Source organism: Podarcis bocagei (assembly GCF_964188305.1).
Source record: "Podarcis bocagei genome assembly, chromosome: 7".
NCBI classification, from domain to species: domain Eukaryota; kingdom Metazoa; phylum Chordata; class Lepidosauria; order Squamata; family Lacertidae; genus Podarcis; species Podarcis bocagei.
Window position 1 is genome coordinate 90169894 of NC_138132.1, and position 15456 is coordinate 90185349.

General features: G+C 46.6%; 2 protein-coding genes across 3 annotated transcripts in view; both read left to right on the forward strand.

Annotated features, from left to right (window-relative positions):
* ADD2 (adducin 2) overlaps window positions 1-15456 on the forward strand; it is a 78937-nt gene that overhangs the window by 10734 nt on the left and 52747 nt on the right. The window lies entirely within an intron of this gene.
* LOC308590768 (E3 ubiquitin-protein ligase TRIM7-like) overlaps window positions 9562-15456 on the forward strand; it is a 104137-nt gene continuing 98242 nt past the window's right edge. Inside the window, exon 1 of the mRNA XM_081200989.1 lies at window positions 9562-9811. Coding sequence (XP_081057115.1) covers window positions 9572-9811 — 240 coding nt within the window. The 5' untranslated portion in view covers window positions 9562-9571. The remainder of the gene's footprint in view (window positions 9812-15456) is intronic.

Below are 15456 nucleotides of genomic sequence, written 5' to 3' on the forward strand. Positions count from 1 at the left end.
AGAGTATTGTGTTGGTCCGGCTTTGCTCAACCTCTTGGAGCTGAGCTCTGCCAGGCTGACCCTGCCATCCATGCTGACCTTGACCCACTGGCTATGACAGAGTCCTGTCGTCTCACTGCTTTCCCTTGGGGAAACCTGCTCAGAGCTCAGAGCAAACAGCAATTTGGGCTTCCTCCGGATAAGCTTTTGCTCCGATTTATTACTAAAGAGTGGTTTTCCCTTGGAAAGGAGCAGGACAAAGGGGAAAGGGCTCAGACCAGTGCTTTCCAGGCACGGCAGAAGCGGAAGTGTGGATGAGCCCTCAGAGATCGAAGGAACCAGAAAGCATTGCCTGATGGATCCTGCTCAGGTTGTCTTGCCTGACGCTGGAGGCAAGTGGATCTGTGGGATGAGGCTGGTGGCCTCTTTGCTTGATCCTTGCCTATCCTGGCCAGTTAAAAAAGCAAGATTGGGACTGAGTGAGTGGACCTCTGAGGCGGTTAATCCCTCTTTGAGGGAAGGAGTTGTTCCTGACAGCCTGAAGAGGCCACTAGGAAAGTCGCACCTTTAACAAGTCAAACTTGGTCTATCAGTACCCTTGTGCTAATTTTCCAATTTTGGACAAGGCATTGTTGTGGGCTGTGGCCTTCCAATGCCAGACGGTCTTGGGTGATGCTCATGGTTTAGATCTGTCTTAGTCTGATTTCAGGTAAGGCTTTGGGATGGAAAAGGCATCCTGGTGGGTGACTTATGATGGGAAATGGGCCATGGAGATGCTGCTCTCTCAGTGCTCCTGAAGCTCCTGGTGGCTTTTCGTATGACTGACTGTGGATTGTCTATCAGAGTTTGGCTTAAGGGATAGTGTTTTGAGATGAGTTGGCTAAGTTTGTTGTCTCAAATCACTGTCATTTGGAATTTATTATTGCTGTTGTGGTCCTTAATGGTGTCAGCCGCTTCACCAAAGAGCTGGATATCCAAAATTGTCTGATAGGGAACCTGTTCTCTTATGCCAGCATAATGGGAATGTCTACTCAGAGAAGTGGAAGGGAACATACCCGAAACCAGCCCAACAAAGACTGGGCATGCTCAGCTACCATGCAATGCTAGCTGGCTGTGTGTGTGTGTGTGTGTGTGTGTGTGTGTGTGTGTGTGTGTGTGTGTAAAAAGAAGGGGGCAACCTGGAAGAAGGCACATCTGGCTATGCGACTGGAATGTTTCGGACTACATCTCCCATTAGCCCCAGCTTCAAACAGCCTTGCAGGCGGAGGCTGGTGGGAGTTGCTGTCTAAACTGCCTGAGGGCATCAGGCTGGGGGAGGCGGACTTATATTCCATAATAAATTAGCTGCTTTTTAAGGTGCTGCTGCAAGACTCTTTGTTGTTCTTAACTGAATCACATGCATTTGGAACTTCTGACATTTTGTGTAGATAAAAGCAAAGATCACATGATTTTTTAAAAATGGGTTCAAGTAAGTGTCTGTGAATTGGGCATTAACTCTGTCCCCACCCCCACCCCAACACAAACACACACACATGAGCAGAGAGCACGTGACTTGGCAAGTGACTTGGCTGCCTGCACTCAGGGGCAGTTTGAAATGACGGGTCAACTATCAATACTGTATATCTCGCAAGCCATGTTCTCCCAAAACAGCCTCGTCTCTGGGCCCTTAAAATGTCATGTCTGTCTTCACCCGAAAACAGCAAATCCTTTCCTGGAAAAAAGGACCATCTCTTTCCTTTCTGGCACCAAATAGATTTCCCCCCTCAAAGAGAGTCTCCATATTCCTCATTTAATTTTTATTTTTTTATCAATCAGGAGAGTACAAGAGGCCTCCTGTTTTGCAAGATGAGAAGCCTTGTTCCCTCCCAATGAATCAACATTAGCAGTTAAGTGGATTAATATGGCTCTTTTGGCTGGTTTATGCCACGTTAGACCCGGGGATGGAGATAATTCATTCTGTTTCAGGCCAGCTCCTGGCAATTCTTTGATGGGGCAATATTTTTGTGTGGAAAATCACAGCAGGGAGGGTTTTACAGTGACCAGGCCATGACTCCTCCACTTCCCTATCGATCCCCGCTGGCTTCCTCTCTCTCCCATCTGTTTGATTAGGTCACAAAATACATATCGATTTTTCTTCCTCTTTTATGTAACTGACATTTGAGAGATGATTCACAGCTCCATCAGAAAACTGTTGCATCCAAGGGCCAGAGGCCAGGTGAGGCCAAGATGCTTGGATGCCAGAAATGGAACCCTCCCCTCCAGCTGACTGGCTGTTGCAGGAAGGGTACTACTGGGCAGTGCTTTGATTGGTTGGTTGGTTGCATTTATATCCCACCTTTTTCTCCAAGGAGCTTAAGGCGGTATATATGGTACATGGTTCTCCCTCCTCTCATTTAATCCTCACAACAACCCTGTGAGATGTAGGTTAGGCCAAAAGGTCCTGCGCTGCATCATGGCTCCCTGAGAATTTGAATCTTGGTCTCCCAAGTCCAACACTCCCAAGACCAGTACAGCGCATTGGCTCTTTATTATGAATTCTTAAATGCACCTTTCCCTTATTGCCAACTTGTCAGGTCAGGCTGCTTATCTGACTGCCCTCGAGATAACAAGGCAGTCTTCTTCACCTTGTACACTCCAGATGCATTTTTGTATATTATTTCCACCAATGTATGCATTTATGGGCACTTTCCCCCTAGTACAGGGGTGCCCAAACTTTTTTCAAAGAGGGCCAGATTTGATGAAGTGAACATGCGTGAGGGCCGACCTTTTTTACGATTTTACTCCAAAGTTGTTGAGCTTTTTCTAGGAGTTGAGATTTTAGGATTTGACACCAATACATAAACTGCCACGGGGGCCAGATAAAACCATAAAACCAGTCGGGTGGCCAGATTAGGCCCCCAAAATGGACTTTGGACATGTCTGCCCTAGCATGTGGACTTTTATACACATTATTTGGTTGGAGAACTGCAACACAAGATTCAGAGGAAGGCTGTGTTTTGGTTTGCGTACTGCTCTGGGAAGTGTGGAAAGTGTAGTTTTGCCTTTTAAGTGTGAAGTTAATTAAATCTGAAGTTATGAACTGTGAAGTTTATTTAATTAGCCATGATTCCTGCATCACAGGGGTTGAACTAGATGACCCTTAAGGTCCCTTCCAGATCTACGATTCTATGATTCTATGACTACAACTCCCAGCCAGAGCCAACACAGTAGTATGAATCCTGGGACTGATGGGAATTTTAATCCAAAGCATCTGGAAGGCTTATTATAGGGAACTCCCTTCGCCTTCAGCATCTGGAAAGTCTCTCCCCCCCCCCCATGATATTCAAAGGTTTGGGAGGAAGTATAGTGTCCTGCTGCCTCTTCTTTAACGGCATTTCGCCTCTCTGATTACATTAAAAGCTGCATCTTTCAGATCAATGGGATAATTCAATTTGGCCCCATCCATCACAGTGTGCTTAATAGAACCCAGCCCTGTTCATTTGCTCAGAATTATAGGCATATTCATGCTTAACCTTTCGCCCCGCTCTTTGCAGCACAGCTCTGCGCTTTAAAGCTTCATGTCTGAGCACCCTTTTTTTTTATCCAGAGCTGTCTCCCCAAAAACTTGCTCTTTAAAGCTCAATCGGAGCAAACAGCTATTTTGGTGTTCCGCATATTGCCTTTTGCTCTGATTCAGCTTTCAAAAGCGGGTATTTAGTGTAGCAGCTTGACCCGAGACATGTTTACTTGGAAGTGAATCTTACAGTGGGACTTACTCTGAAGTAAGAAAGCATAGGGTGCATCTTTCAGTGCTTGAACGAGTGGCTAAGACTTCACCAGCTCAGCAATGAAGAACCTGGAAAAATCTGCATTTGTCTTTGTGGTATAATAACTTATAAACTTTGTACACATAAATAGTGTGTTGGGTGTGTGTGAAGGATCCAGAACACGGTAACGTCATCCAGGGGGACTATAGCTTCAGACTCCTGATAAAGGGATGGGAGCAAACCAGACAGGTGTGCTTGTTTGTTTCCTTCAGGTCTAAAGTCACAGCATACAGCAATTGCTAAGCATCCTGTGCTGGTCCAAAGAGCAAAAACTGTTCTCCAAGACACCCCTGGTTCAAATGTCTCCTCGCCAATCAACTCTCTCTGGCTTGACTATATGCAAGGAGATATCTAATGGCTTCAGAGTGCCATCTGCTCTGAGGGAAGGATGAGCTATTTGACCTTCCTTACAGGAATGGCACTAGGATTGTTGAAATTATTCACGTGAAGTGGTCTGAGGAGACTAAATGCCAAGAGTAGTGTAGTGCTTAGCCTGTTGGGCAAAGAGTGGGGAATCCGAGGTTCAAATTCTGTTCATTGGGGTGGATGCACCAATCACTATCACTCATCCTAACATACCTTACAGGGTTGTTGTGAGGATAGAATGGGAAGTGGTAGGACCATGCATGTGTGTGCCCACCCACCCCATCCTTGGAGGAAGAGTAGAATATGAATGTATAATATTATTAAGCAGCTTCCACCTGTTTCCCCCTCCATGCTGTGCTGGCACCCAGTCTGAGTCAGCAGTGGCTAGCTGGGGATCAAGCACGCAGCTGGCATGACTCAGCTAAGATGCCGTAGATGCAAATGCCACATTGACGAAGCAGCACAGCCAACCGTTTAACCTTCTCCTGAGATGTTCTTGTGCTTTTAAATGTAGCTGTGGCATTTCAATGCCTTGGCATTTCCCCAATGGACGGTTCCATCAGTCATGGCTGGCATATTGCTCAGCTCAGGACAAAAGCCTCCCACCCAGCGGAAAAGGAGACTGGCAAGCTGGAAGGTGTGCAGAGCAAGGCGACCAAGAGGATCAAAGGTCTGAGAACCAAGCCTTAGGAACAGTTGAGGGATGTTTAGCCTAGAGAAGAGAAGACTGAGAGGTGGAAAAGAACTTTCTGGCAGCAAGAGCCATTTGACAATGGAACAGACTGTCTCAGAAGGTAGTGGACTGTCCTTCATTGAAGGTTTTTAAACAAGAGTTTGCAGTCCCTTCTCCTGCCAACCTAGCAGTTCAAAAGCACAAAGTTCAAGTAGATAAATAGGTACCGCTCCGGCAGGAAGATAAACAGCGTTTCTGTGCACTACTCTGGTTCGCCAAAAGCAGCTTAGTCATGCTGGCCACATGACCCGGAAGCTGTGCGCCAGCTCCCTCGGCCAATAAAGTGAGATGAGTGCCACAACCCCAGAGTTGTCCACGACTGGACCTAAGTGTCAGGGGTCCCTTTACCGTTACCTTTTTTTGCAGTGGTGGGCCTTGAGGTCTCAAATTTCAGTGGTGCCATGTGCCATGGCAAAATTTGGCACCCCCCTCCCTGCCTCTCCCCTTCCTTTCTACATTATAGTTGCAGTGCCCCTGAGGTTCTGCACCCACTGCGACCAAACTGATCACACTCCCCTAAATCTGCCTCGGAGTTTGGATGGCTTCTACCATGAATTCCTTAACTCTACAATTTTATTATTCTATTTGCAGAGCCTGGCTACTTCTTCTTCTGATGCGCTCCTAAGGCTTTTCCCCAGCATCTTTGCATGACCACCCCCTCCCCCCCCCGATCAACCTCCCTCAGACACAGGAGCTATCACTTATTCATAGCAGGGAGCGCCTTCTCTGAGCCACAGCACCCTTAAGCACCACTTTAAAAGGGAGCCTTGTGCTCAGCTAGGGTTGCCATATGTCTGGTAAGGGCTCACAGCATTAACATTCCAGCAGATCTTGCTTGCCCATTATAGGTTCCTAGGAGGACCCCAAACCATTTCTTTGGATGCAGCACAGAGCAAGAAAAGCCTCTGTGTCTCATAGAATCATAGAGTTGGAAGAGACCACAAGGGCCATCGAGTCCAACCCCCTGCCAAGCAGGAAACACCATCAGAGCACTCCTGACATATGGTTGTCCAGCCTCTGCTTAAAGACCTCCAAAGTAGGAGACTCCACCACACTCCTTGGCAGCAAATTCCACTGTCAAACAGCTCTTACTGTCAGGAAGTTCTTCCTCATGTTTAGGTGGAATCTTCTTTCTTGTAGTTTGGATCCATTGCTCCGTGTCCGCTTCTCTGGAGCAGCAGAAAACAACCTTTCTCCCTCCTCTATGTGACATCCTTTTATATAAAAAAATTCCTTCCAGTAGCACCTTAAAGACCAACTAAGTTAGTTCTTGGTATGAGCTTTCGTGTGCATGCACACTTCTTCAGATACCTTCAGATATCCTTTTATATATTTGAACATGGCTATCATATCACCCCTTAACCTCCTCTTCTCCAGGCTAAACATGCCCAGCTCCCTTAGCCGTTCCTCATAAGCTTAACCGTTCCTCATAAGCTTAACCGTTCCTCATAAACTGTCTCTTCCCAGCTTACAATCCCAGACTCTGGCGAAAGGCTGTTGTTCTTCTTCTACATTGCTATTCTTCTTTCCAACTCTAGGGCAATTCAGCCAGGGGCCCGCCCACTTGTCTCTATGGCAACACACCTGTCCTTTGCCAGCTCTCTGTGGGTGCAAATGTGGGTGCTTACAGGCCCAGCTAGCCATAGTTTGTAGTCGAGGGAAACCAATCACAACAGATACTAAAGCACAGGCCTGTTTGGGGCCCATGGGCATCATCCAAACCAACCCCCAATCCTATCACAATATTTTCATTAGCTTCCAGACAGACAGTGGTGTGGGCTGTCTTCTTCAGGGGAAGAAGACATAAGGCAGACCCCTCTGCCCAGGGAGATGCGTTGGTTAAACGGGGACAATTAAATCCCCATAAATGGAGGCAGCACCAATGAAACTTTGGGCACCACTGAGGGTAGTAGTGACAGAAAAAGGGTTGGTCACATCTCTGACCCACATCCCACTTTCTCGCCTTCAAATCACCTCGCTTAGTTTATCCATTCTGCCAGGTCTTTTTATTTTAAAAAAATGTTTTATTCAGTTTTATACATATGGATATGTATAGATACGTGTCAAGAAATATATACCAAGATGAATATATACCAGGCTTTCGTGTTGGGCAACTTACACCTGCCGGAGTGAAGCTTAAATGCCTTCCACATTAAATGCCCGATTCTTCTACATCTGTGTCTTCTTCGGTTGCTCATCTGCTATGTTGAATTTGGTTTCTTGCAAAATACCGCTGATCCAGTAGGAGAGATCTCTTTAGAGTCAGGCTGATGGTAGCACTTCCTGCACTTGGCTGGACCTGCTGAGCTGAAGCTGTCGGCCTCCTGCTGGTACCAGGACCAGAGTTGGCATTTGCCATTGGGCAACTCTCTGGCTAGCATGCAATCTGTAAGTCAAGCCAAATGGTCAATGGCTATGGGAGGCCTGACCAGCCTGACAACAGCCAGCCCTTAGTTTAAGGCCAAGTTCCCATATTTATCCAGTTCTGAATGTTCAGTTTTATCATGTTGCAGGTGCCCTGGGGGCTGAGGGAATACTGGGTTATCAAAATGTAATTTTCCTATCCAGTTTCTCTCTCTTTCTCTCTCTCTCTCTGGTACTGGGTCAAACCACTGGGTTAAACTCCTAGCCCAGTGCTGACTTTGCTGCAAATCTGCAGGGACCTCAGGCGTGGCTCATTTCTACTGCTGCTAACTGTGCTCATTTAACAGCAGATGACCAAGACTAAAGATGGGACCTGCTTCCCATAGACCAGGTCTTCAGCTACCACATTCTTCCTCCCCCATCTCCATTGATGAATCTGGTCTCTTATCAGCTATTTTCACTTTGCTTTGCCATTTTTATTGAGGCAACGATGTGAGTGTGGGGCTTTTGCTACTCGTCCTCAGAGGAACCAGGTCAGCATCCAGTAAAGTGGTACCCCCTGGAACTGAGAAATTGGTTGCCATAGTAACCCCTAAGAGTCTAGCAGGCCTGAGAGTGCTACGGTGCGGAAGGCAAGTCCACAGAGATGGGCAGCTGGCGAAGAGAGAGTGAGAGTCCGTTAGGAGAGTTGAAGAGTAGGTTAAGTCATGGCAAGCCTGAGAAATAAGCTCTTGCCTGCATCCCCCTGATTGTAGGCATCTCTCAAGGGCCAGTGGGTTAATTGTGCAGCCACAGGGCCAGGACTGGTTGTGTGGGTCCTCCCCAGAGAATTAGGCCTCCTCCTACAACCTGCAAAGGGCACTGAAATCCTAAGTGTAAGCCTGAGGATCTGCATAGGCCATCAGACAAACTCCCTTCCCTTCTGTGGGGTCTGCCTCCCTCCCACCCCTCCCTTTAGTGCTACTGTTCCACTTTAAACAATTAAGGTTGTGGCAAGGATGCCAGTAAGATAATGTACCTACGCTGATGCACTGTAAATGCAATGCCAAAGCAGAGGAGCAGATGGGGCCCCATTGGGGTGAGTGTCGGGCGCATCGTAGAGCCACGAAGCAATAATGCGGGGAGTACTATTTGAACTGGCATGCTCACAGTTTCCTCCAGCCAACACTGGATCTCTTCCGTTTTTCATTCCAGCTGAGGTCTGTCCACCAGCAGCAGTTTTCCGTGGGTGCATGCAGTTGTGCACTAATCACACAAGAATTCAATTGAAATGTCTTTTTGCTGTTCTTGATCGTAACTATGTAAAGCCATGTTTAATATTCTGGCAGTCCCATCAGGAAGAAAGCTACAAAGAAAATGCCTAGGCGCTGCATTGCGACCAAGTCGAGGCAAATTGGAGCCCCGAGGTCTGGGGCAAAATTTGGAGGAGGGGGATATTCAGAATCATCCCTCTGGGTCAGCTCACAGGGGCCGAACTGCTGCAGAACTGCTACAAAGGGCATAATCCCTGATCTGCATTAACGAGACCCCAGTTTCACTTGCTGTCCTGAACAGTCAATCTCAATCTTTTAAAAAGTACATAAATCAAAGGCTTTGACTTTTCATCAGCTCTTAAGCCAAATTTCCCATTGAGACCAATTAAAAGTGCAGGGCTCTATTCTCAGTGGGTGCAAGATATTACCATATAATTAAAGTCAGCTGAGGTACTGATGCTTGCACTAGACAAAGGTCAGTTTCTGGAAGGATGGGCAGAGATCGTCATTTCTAAGGAAAGCAAGCAGCCAGTATGTAATAATATATATAATAATATTGCTCTAGCCTACTTTCTGTTCTTCTTCAGCTTTTTCTCCGCTATCCATTTAGGCTAGCTCCCCCAACCTGGTGCTGGGTGAGGCTGATGGGAACTGTACTTCAAAACTAGCATGGAAAAGGCTGCATATACTCAGCCTGCTTTGTCTGATGACCATTAGCCACCCTGCCTCTTGACCATCCTCCCTGACCCTCTCCAATCCCTGCCCCATAGCGAAGCTTTGCCCAGAAATGTAAACAAACGCCTTGTGCCCATGGGCACAAGGGAGCTCAGGTTCCTGGCTTGGAAAACACATTTTTTGTTGTTGGTGGTGTTTTTGAAAAGTGAGTGGGCCCAGGGAGCATGGCTAACACGGACACGAAATCTGGTCAGACCTCACCTGGCTCTGGTCAGACCTCACCTGGTCACGTGGCTCTGGTCAGACCTCACCTGGAGTACTGTGTCCAGTTCTGGGCACCACACTTCACAAAGGACACTGACAAACTGGAACGTGTCCAGAGGAGGGCAACCAAAATGGTCCAAGGCCTGGAAACGATGCCTTATGAGGAACAGCTAAGGGAGCTGGGCATGTTTAGCCTGGAGAAGAGGAGGTTAAGGGGTGATATGATAGCCATGTTCAAATATATAAAAGGATGTCACATAGAGGAGGGAGAAAGGTTGTTTTCTGCTGCTCCAGAGAAGCGGACACGGAGCAATGGATCCAAACTACAAGAAAGAAGATTCCACCTAAACATTAGGAAGAACTTCCTGACAGTAAGAGCTGTTCGACAGTGGAATTTGCTGCCAAGGAGTGTGGTGGAGTCTCCTACTTTGGAGGTCTTTAAGCAGAGGCTTGACAACCATATGTCAGGAGTGCTCTGATGGTGTTTCCTGCTTGGCAGGGGGTTGGACTCGATGGCCCTTGTGGTCTCTTCCAACTCTATGATTCTATGATTCTATGATTCTATTCTATGATTCTATGATCTTTTGCTCCATGAACTCTTGGACAGAATCAACCTTCCTCATGTGATTCAGCTATAGAATTGGTGTTTATGTTTCCATGCACCTTATTTAAGGAATGTTACACGGCTCTTTGAAAAGCAAAGGAAGTGTGTTGATGTCATATTTTATCCCAACTGAGCAATAAGGCCTCGTATCATCTGACAGACCCTGATCTGGCAATATGGCCCCCAGCCCACAGAAAACCTCATTCAATGGGGTGCAAGATGGCAAGAACAGCCTCAAAGGGGGACTAGTCAACCGATTTCAAACATTTAAAAAGGAACTGACTGCACAGTGGGAAGAAACCTTGAAACCTTTGGTGGGAATAAAATGCAGAGTTTGACTCCTGCCTTGATGCTTTGGCAACTTCCACTTTCAAAGCTCTGGATGTCAGCCTGGCCAAACGCAGAAGAAATTCAGCTCTTGAGAAGGGAAAAATAAAATAATTAAATCAAAACTGGAGGAGCTCAAAAATTGCAGCCAAAACCTGTGGTTTTTTTGGTTTTGCAGAAGGAGCAGATGAATATGCTACATCAATTAAAGAATTTGTTGTGGATTGGCTGTGTGCCACGTTTCCTGGCCTTGAAATTGTGGCTGAAAATAATTAAATAGACATTAATAATACCATGATTGTATTATTATATGTAAATCAACATTATTATTAATTTGAAAATAGAAGGTCTAAATTATTATCCAATGTAATAAAAGGAATACAGAAAAAGAGGGTGATTTTGCTCAGTGAACTACAAAGGATAAGAACAGAATTTGGAAATTATGTTAGGGATTTATATACATTGCATCCCATGAATCCTGACACTTTTCAAATATTTATCTAACTTGGTTTTTTACATGGATGTATTGTGTAAGTCAGAGATTGTTCAGATTTGAGAAGGTGTGTGTGTGTTTTTTGCCTCTTTTCTTGTTAACAAACATTTCAATTTCAATTTATTTTTTTTTTAAAGTGAGGTGGCACTACTACGCAAACATCCATTTTCATGCCCACAATGAAATGTCTGGCGAGTGGGAAAGTATTCACAGCACAAATTTCCCCCTGTTTGTATGGATGGGAAATACTGAGGTAGATTTGGGAGCCATAAAATTGAAAGCACTCACGTGTGGACAAAGGTCCACGAATGCCTACATGGAAACAGCAAGCCATGTGCACATTTTTGCCCATGTGTGGACGCAGCTTGAGTGACGCATTAAACCCTCTCAGGCAGGTGTCTAATGTGGAATTGGTGCCCCCAACAGGGGTTGTTGTTTTTTGCACCGTGCACATGATATCATCAGCATCAAAATGCCAGCTCATATCTGCCTCCCCCTTACTCCCCCTAGGTTTAATCTAGTTTTGACCATTCCTGAGAAAATCCTGTAAGTTTTTAAAGAAGGTGTTGCCAGCCACCTGCTTGTGATACACCAATGACCCATTTCCAGTATTACATCCCCATTTGGAAGCATCCCTGGTATGTAAGCAGCCTTACTTTCAGGAAAATGTGCATAGCATTGCAGCCTTAGATTTCCGTAGGACACAAATCACTGGGAAACTGGAATATGGCAGTCCTACTTCGGAGAGCCCTCTGAGCAGCCCTTTCTTGCTCTGGTTCCTTATCTCCTCTGCTTTTCTTCTCAAAGCCTTCCATCGCTTTGCATCTGGGCTCCCTGACCCTTAGCCTTCTTGTGTCCCAGCACCTCTTCCCAGTACTCAACTTGCCCGCTGTGTGAGGTTTGGAATCTCACCCAAAGTGATAAGTCCCCTTTCCGTTGGAAGAACTGGATTCCAAATCATTACATTCCTTGTGCAGCCAGGCATCCTAGCCGGGAGGCTCCAAGCAGAAGTTAATGTAGATTGAAAAATATTTCAAATCTGGATTCAACAAACACCCCTCATTCTTAGCTCTCCAGATTGGGTTTACTGCAGTGTCGTCGTTGGGCGGGGCGTGCTAGCCAGGTTGTTTTTTTTGGGGGCCCAGGTGAAGTCTCCAGAGCAGAGCCACTGAGGCTCCCAGCCAGTGTGTGTGTACAGAGATTGGGGTGGGGGTGGGGGACTGGGCCTGGGGTTTTGACCTGGGTGAAATAAAGCCTAGTATCACCCCTGGTTTACTGGTTCCAGTTGTCAGGCTCAGCAAAAAAGAAAGATCCATTCTCTCGAGGCATTTATCCAACTCTGCGTCCCTCCTCATCTCTCTCTTTCAGAAAGCTTTTAGTCTGCTGTGTATTAAATTTTGCATAATGGGGGTGGGGGGTGGAACTGATTGGATTTGTGAATAGCCCCCAGGACAAAAGGAGGAATAAACATATAGAGACTTGAATCTGGAGTGCTTTGGAAGACAGATCTTCAGCAGCCCAAGTGCTCAGCTACATACAGCCCCAAAAAGTTGCTCCTTGTACTGTATTGAGTTACACCTTCAGGCTTTCATTAAACGTATGTACAAATTCTGTCACCCTGCATTTTGTGGTGCGATGAGATACGAGAAAAGGACCTGTAAGAAATGGCCTTGTGTAGGGTGCTCTTAGTCTGCCTGATTAAAACATGCCCCATCTGACAGCTTCTCTGGCGCTCAGCCAGGGGGCTTTGGGGGGGGGGTCTCTCCTGATTTGCATGAAAGGGAGGAGAGCTGCAGCTGTTGCCCTGATCTCTTTCTGTATCTCTTTGCCTCCTTCATTAAAGTCTTGCTGACCAAGATAAATGGATCTTGGTCAGCTGAAATCATCATCAGCGGAGGCTGCCCTGCTGGTTTTTAACCTTAACAAACGAGAGTGAAGCTAGACAATAATAAAACAGACAAGATATTATACTTGTTGAGCAGTTCCTCCTAGTGTCTTACTTGTCATGAACAATCTCTTGTCATTGTTATAAAATTATTGCTTGAGAGGAAATACATGGAAAATAACCCAAGTATCCCATCCGCAGGACTGGTGTTGTCATGCACGCAGCAGAGGTGTTTAGGGAAGGGGAAAGACCCATATTGTGTGCTTTGGAGGATCCTACTTCCACCACACAGACCCTGGCCTTCCCATTCACATATTATGATATTTCAGGACACAGCAGCCAAGGATGTCACCACAAACCATCATGATGGATGGCTGGCTCCATCTAGTTTCCTCCCTCAAAGCGGCTGGCCTTCATGAGCCAAAAATCACAACCCAAAATCCTCTGTAACATTGTGAAATGCCTTGAGGTTCCTCTCTGACTGTACCCTACTTCCTCAAGGGCCCCTACAACCCTACAAACTGCCTGTGGGTTTGCACCCCCTGGCCCTGATTGGAGTAACTGTGCCCCTAAAGGACCAGTTGCACAGCCTGGGGGTCATTTTGGGCTTCATGGAGGCTCAGGTCAACTCTGTCCAGGGCAGCTGTTCACCAGCTCCATCTGGTGCAATGTCTGAGACCCTACCTGCCTGCACACTGTCTCACCAGAGTTGTATATGTTCCAGTTACCTCTTGATTAAACTACTGCAGTGCACTCTACATGGGCTACTTTTGAAGGTGACTCGGAAACTACAATTAATCCAGCATACAACTGCTAGACTGGTGACTGGGAGCAACTGCCAGGACCATGTAACACCGGTCCTAAGCTACATTGGCTCCCACTACATTTCTGAGCACAATTCAAAGTGTTGGTGCTGGCCTTTAAAGCCCTAGACACCAAGATCCAACTCTGAGGGCCTTCTGGCAGTTCCCTCATTGCAAGAAGTGAAATTACAGGGAACCAGGCAGAGGGCCTTTTCGGTAGTTGCATCCACCCTGTGGAATGCCCTCCTGTCAAATGTCAAAGAGTTAAACGACTAAATGACTTTTTGTAGACATCTGGAGGCAGCCTTGTTTCAGGAAGCTTTTAATGTTTGATCCACCCTCCCACCCCCGGTAGTTTGTTGGAAGCTGCCCAGTCTATCTGGAGTAACCCACTCAGGTGGGCAGGGTATAAGAAATAAATATTATCACCACCATCCTTTGGTGCTTGCCTAATTTGTCAAACTTACAGAACTGCCTATGTGTTCAGAGACAGTTCCGCCCCGTGGCATAGAGCAGCCTTCACCAGCCGGGTGTGGCCCAGATGTTTTGAACTACAACGCACCAGCGCTGGTCTTTTGTAAAAGTAATAAGGTATAAACTGGGCATAAATCTATGGGTGTTAGTGTGAAACTTGGATGCGGCTTAACATGTGTGGGATTCTGTCCCCGGGAAGAAAATGTACCTTTTGTATCTAAATAAATAAAAGCTATAAAAAATGAAGTGCCATTCTTGCTCTGCAGTATCTGTGGAGATTGGCTGTTGCAGCCATGGGCAGCCAGCCCTCTTCCTGCCGTCTCCTGCAGGTCCAAGTGGCTGTTTAAATGCCAAGATCAACGTGAGGAGGAAAAGCCGGGCTGATGTGTCAAACAGTAATGTTGCCTCTGAAGGCATGAAGCCCACAGACCTTGCTTTGTGTTTCAAGACCTCCCGGTATGACGAGCGGCTCTCCCAACTGAATTGTTCCTCCCACGCATTACCCTTTTGTTAACAGGGTTGGTGCAATGATGGCCTTCGCTTCAGAATATGAGAGAGGAGGAGGAGGAGGAGGAGGAGGAGGAGGCAAGTTCCTGGGGGCTGTTTTTTAACAACATGTACAGGCAGAAAGCTGAAAGTAGCCTCTCTGCAGAGATGGGCTGCTCAAGAGGTTGGATGTGCCTCCTGGTGAAATTTTAGAGCTGGAATAAGAATCACTCCCCCCAATTCTCCTGAATTTTCCCTGACTATTTCACATCTGAGGACAGAAAGTAGTGGAAATCGGAGTGGAGGGTTTAGGAACTGTCCAAAGTACCTGCCTAATCAGGGGCCAAGCAGGATGTTCGTGTTACTTTCAAATTCATTCATCTTTCATTGTCAGTATTCAAAAGTGCACACAAAAATACAAAAGCATCCTCACACCAGCTATGTAAACGGAGAATAGGAAAATGGAGCCAGTCTTCCTAATTTTTTATCTGGATACGGTTCTTCCCCCTCCCAGAGAGTGGAAGGTGATGGGAAAGAAGCATAGTTTCCTATGGTGCGTGCAGCCTTTGTTTTCATCTTGCTGCTGTCTCTGGCCAGTCTGCTTTTGCAGGAGTTTGAAACAGTAGAAAACATGTTTTACTAGAAGGGGGAAAGAAGGGGCACTCCGTAATACCATCTTAAGCACAAAAGCACCAAGCCCTGTCCCAAAAGCCTGCAAGAATAGTTCAGCTCTAGGTTTGCACCTCTTCCAAGCCAGTCCTGACTCAACGGCACAAATGCGGCTTCTGGGAATCCCCTGTGCCAAATGGCAAAGTTTTCCAGTGCAACTGTTGGCATTGGCTACTCATTAAATCAGCCTTCCCCAGTCTTGTGCCCGCTGGATTCTTTGGAGCACAACTTCCATCAGCCCCAGCCAGCATGGTCAATGGTGAAGGATGGTGGAA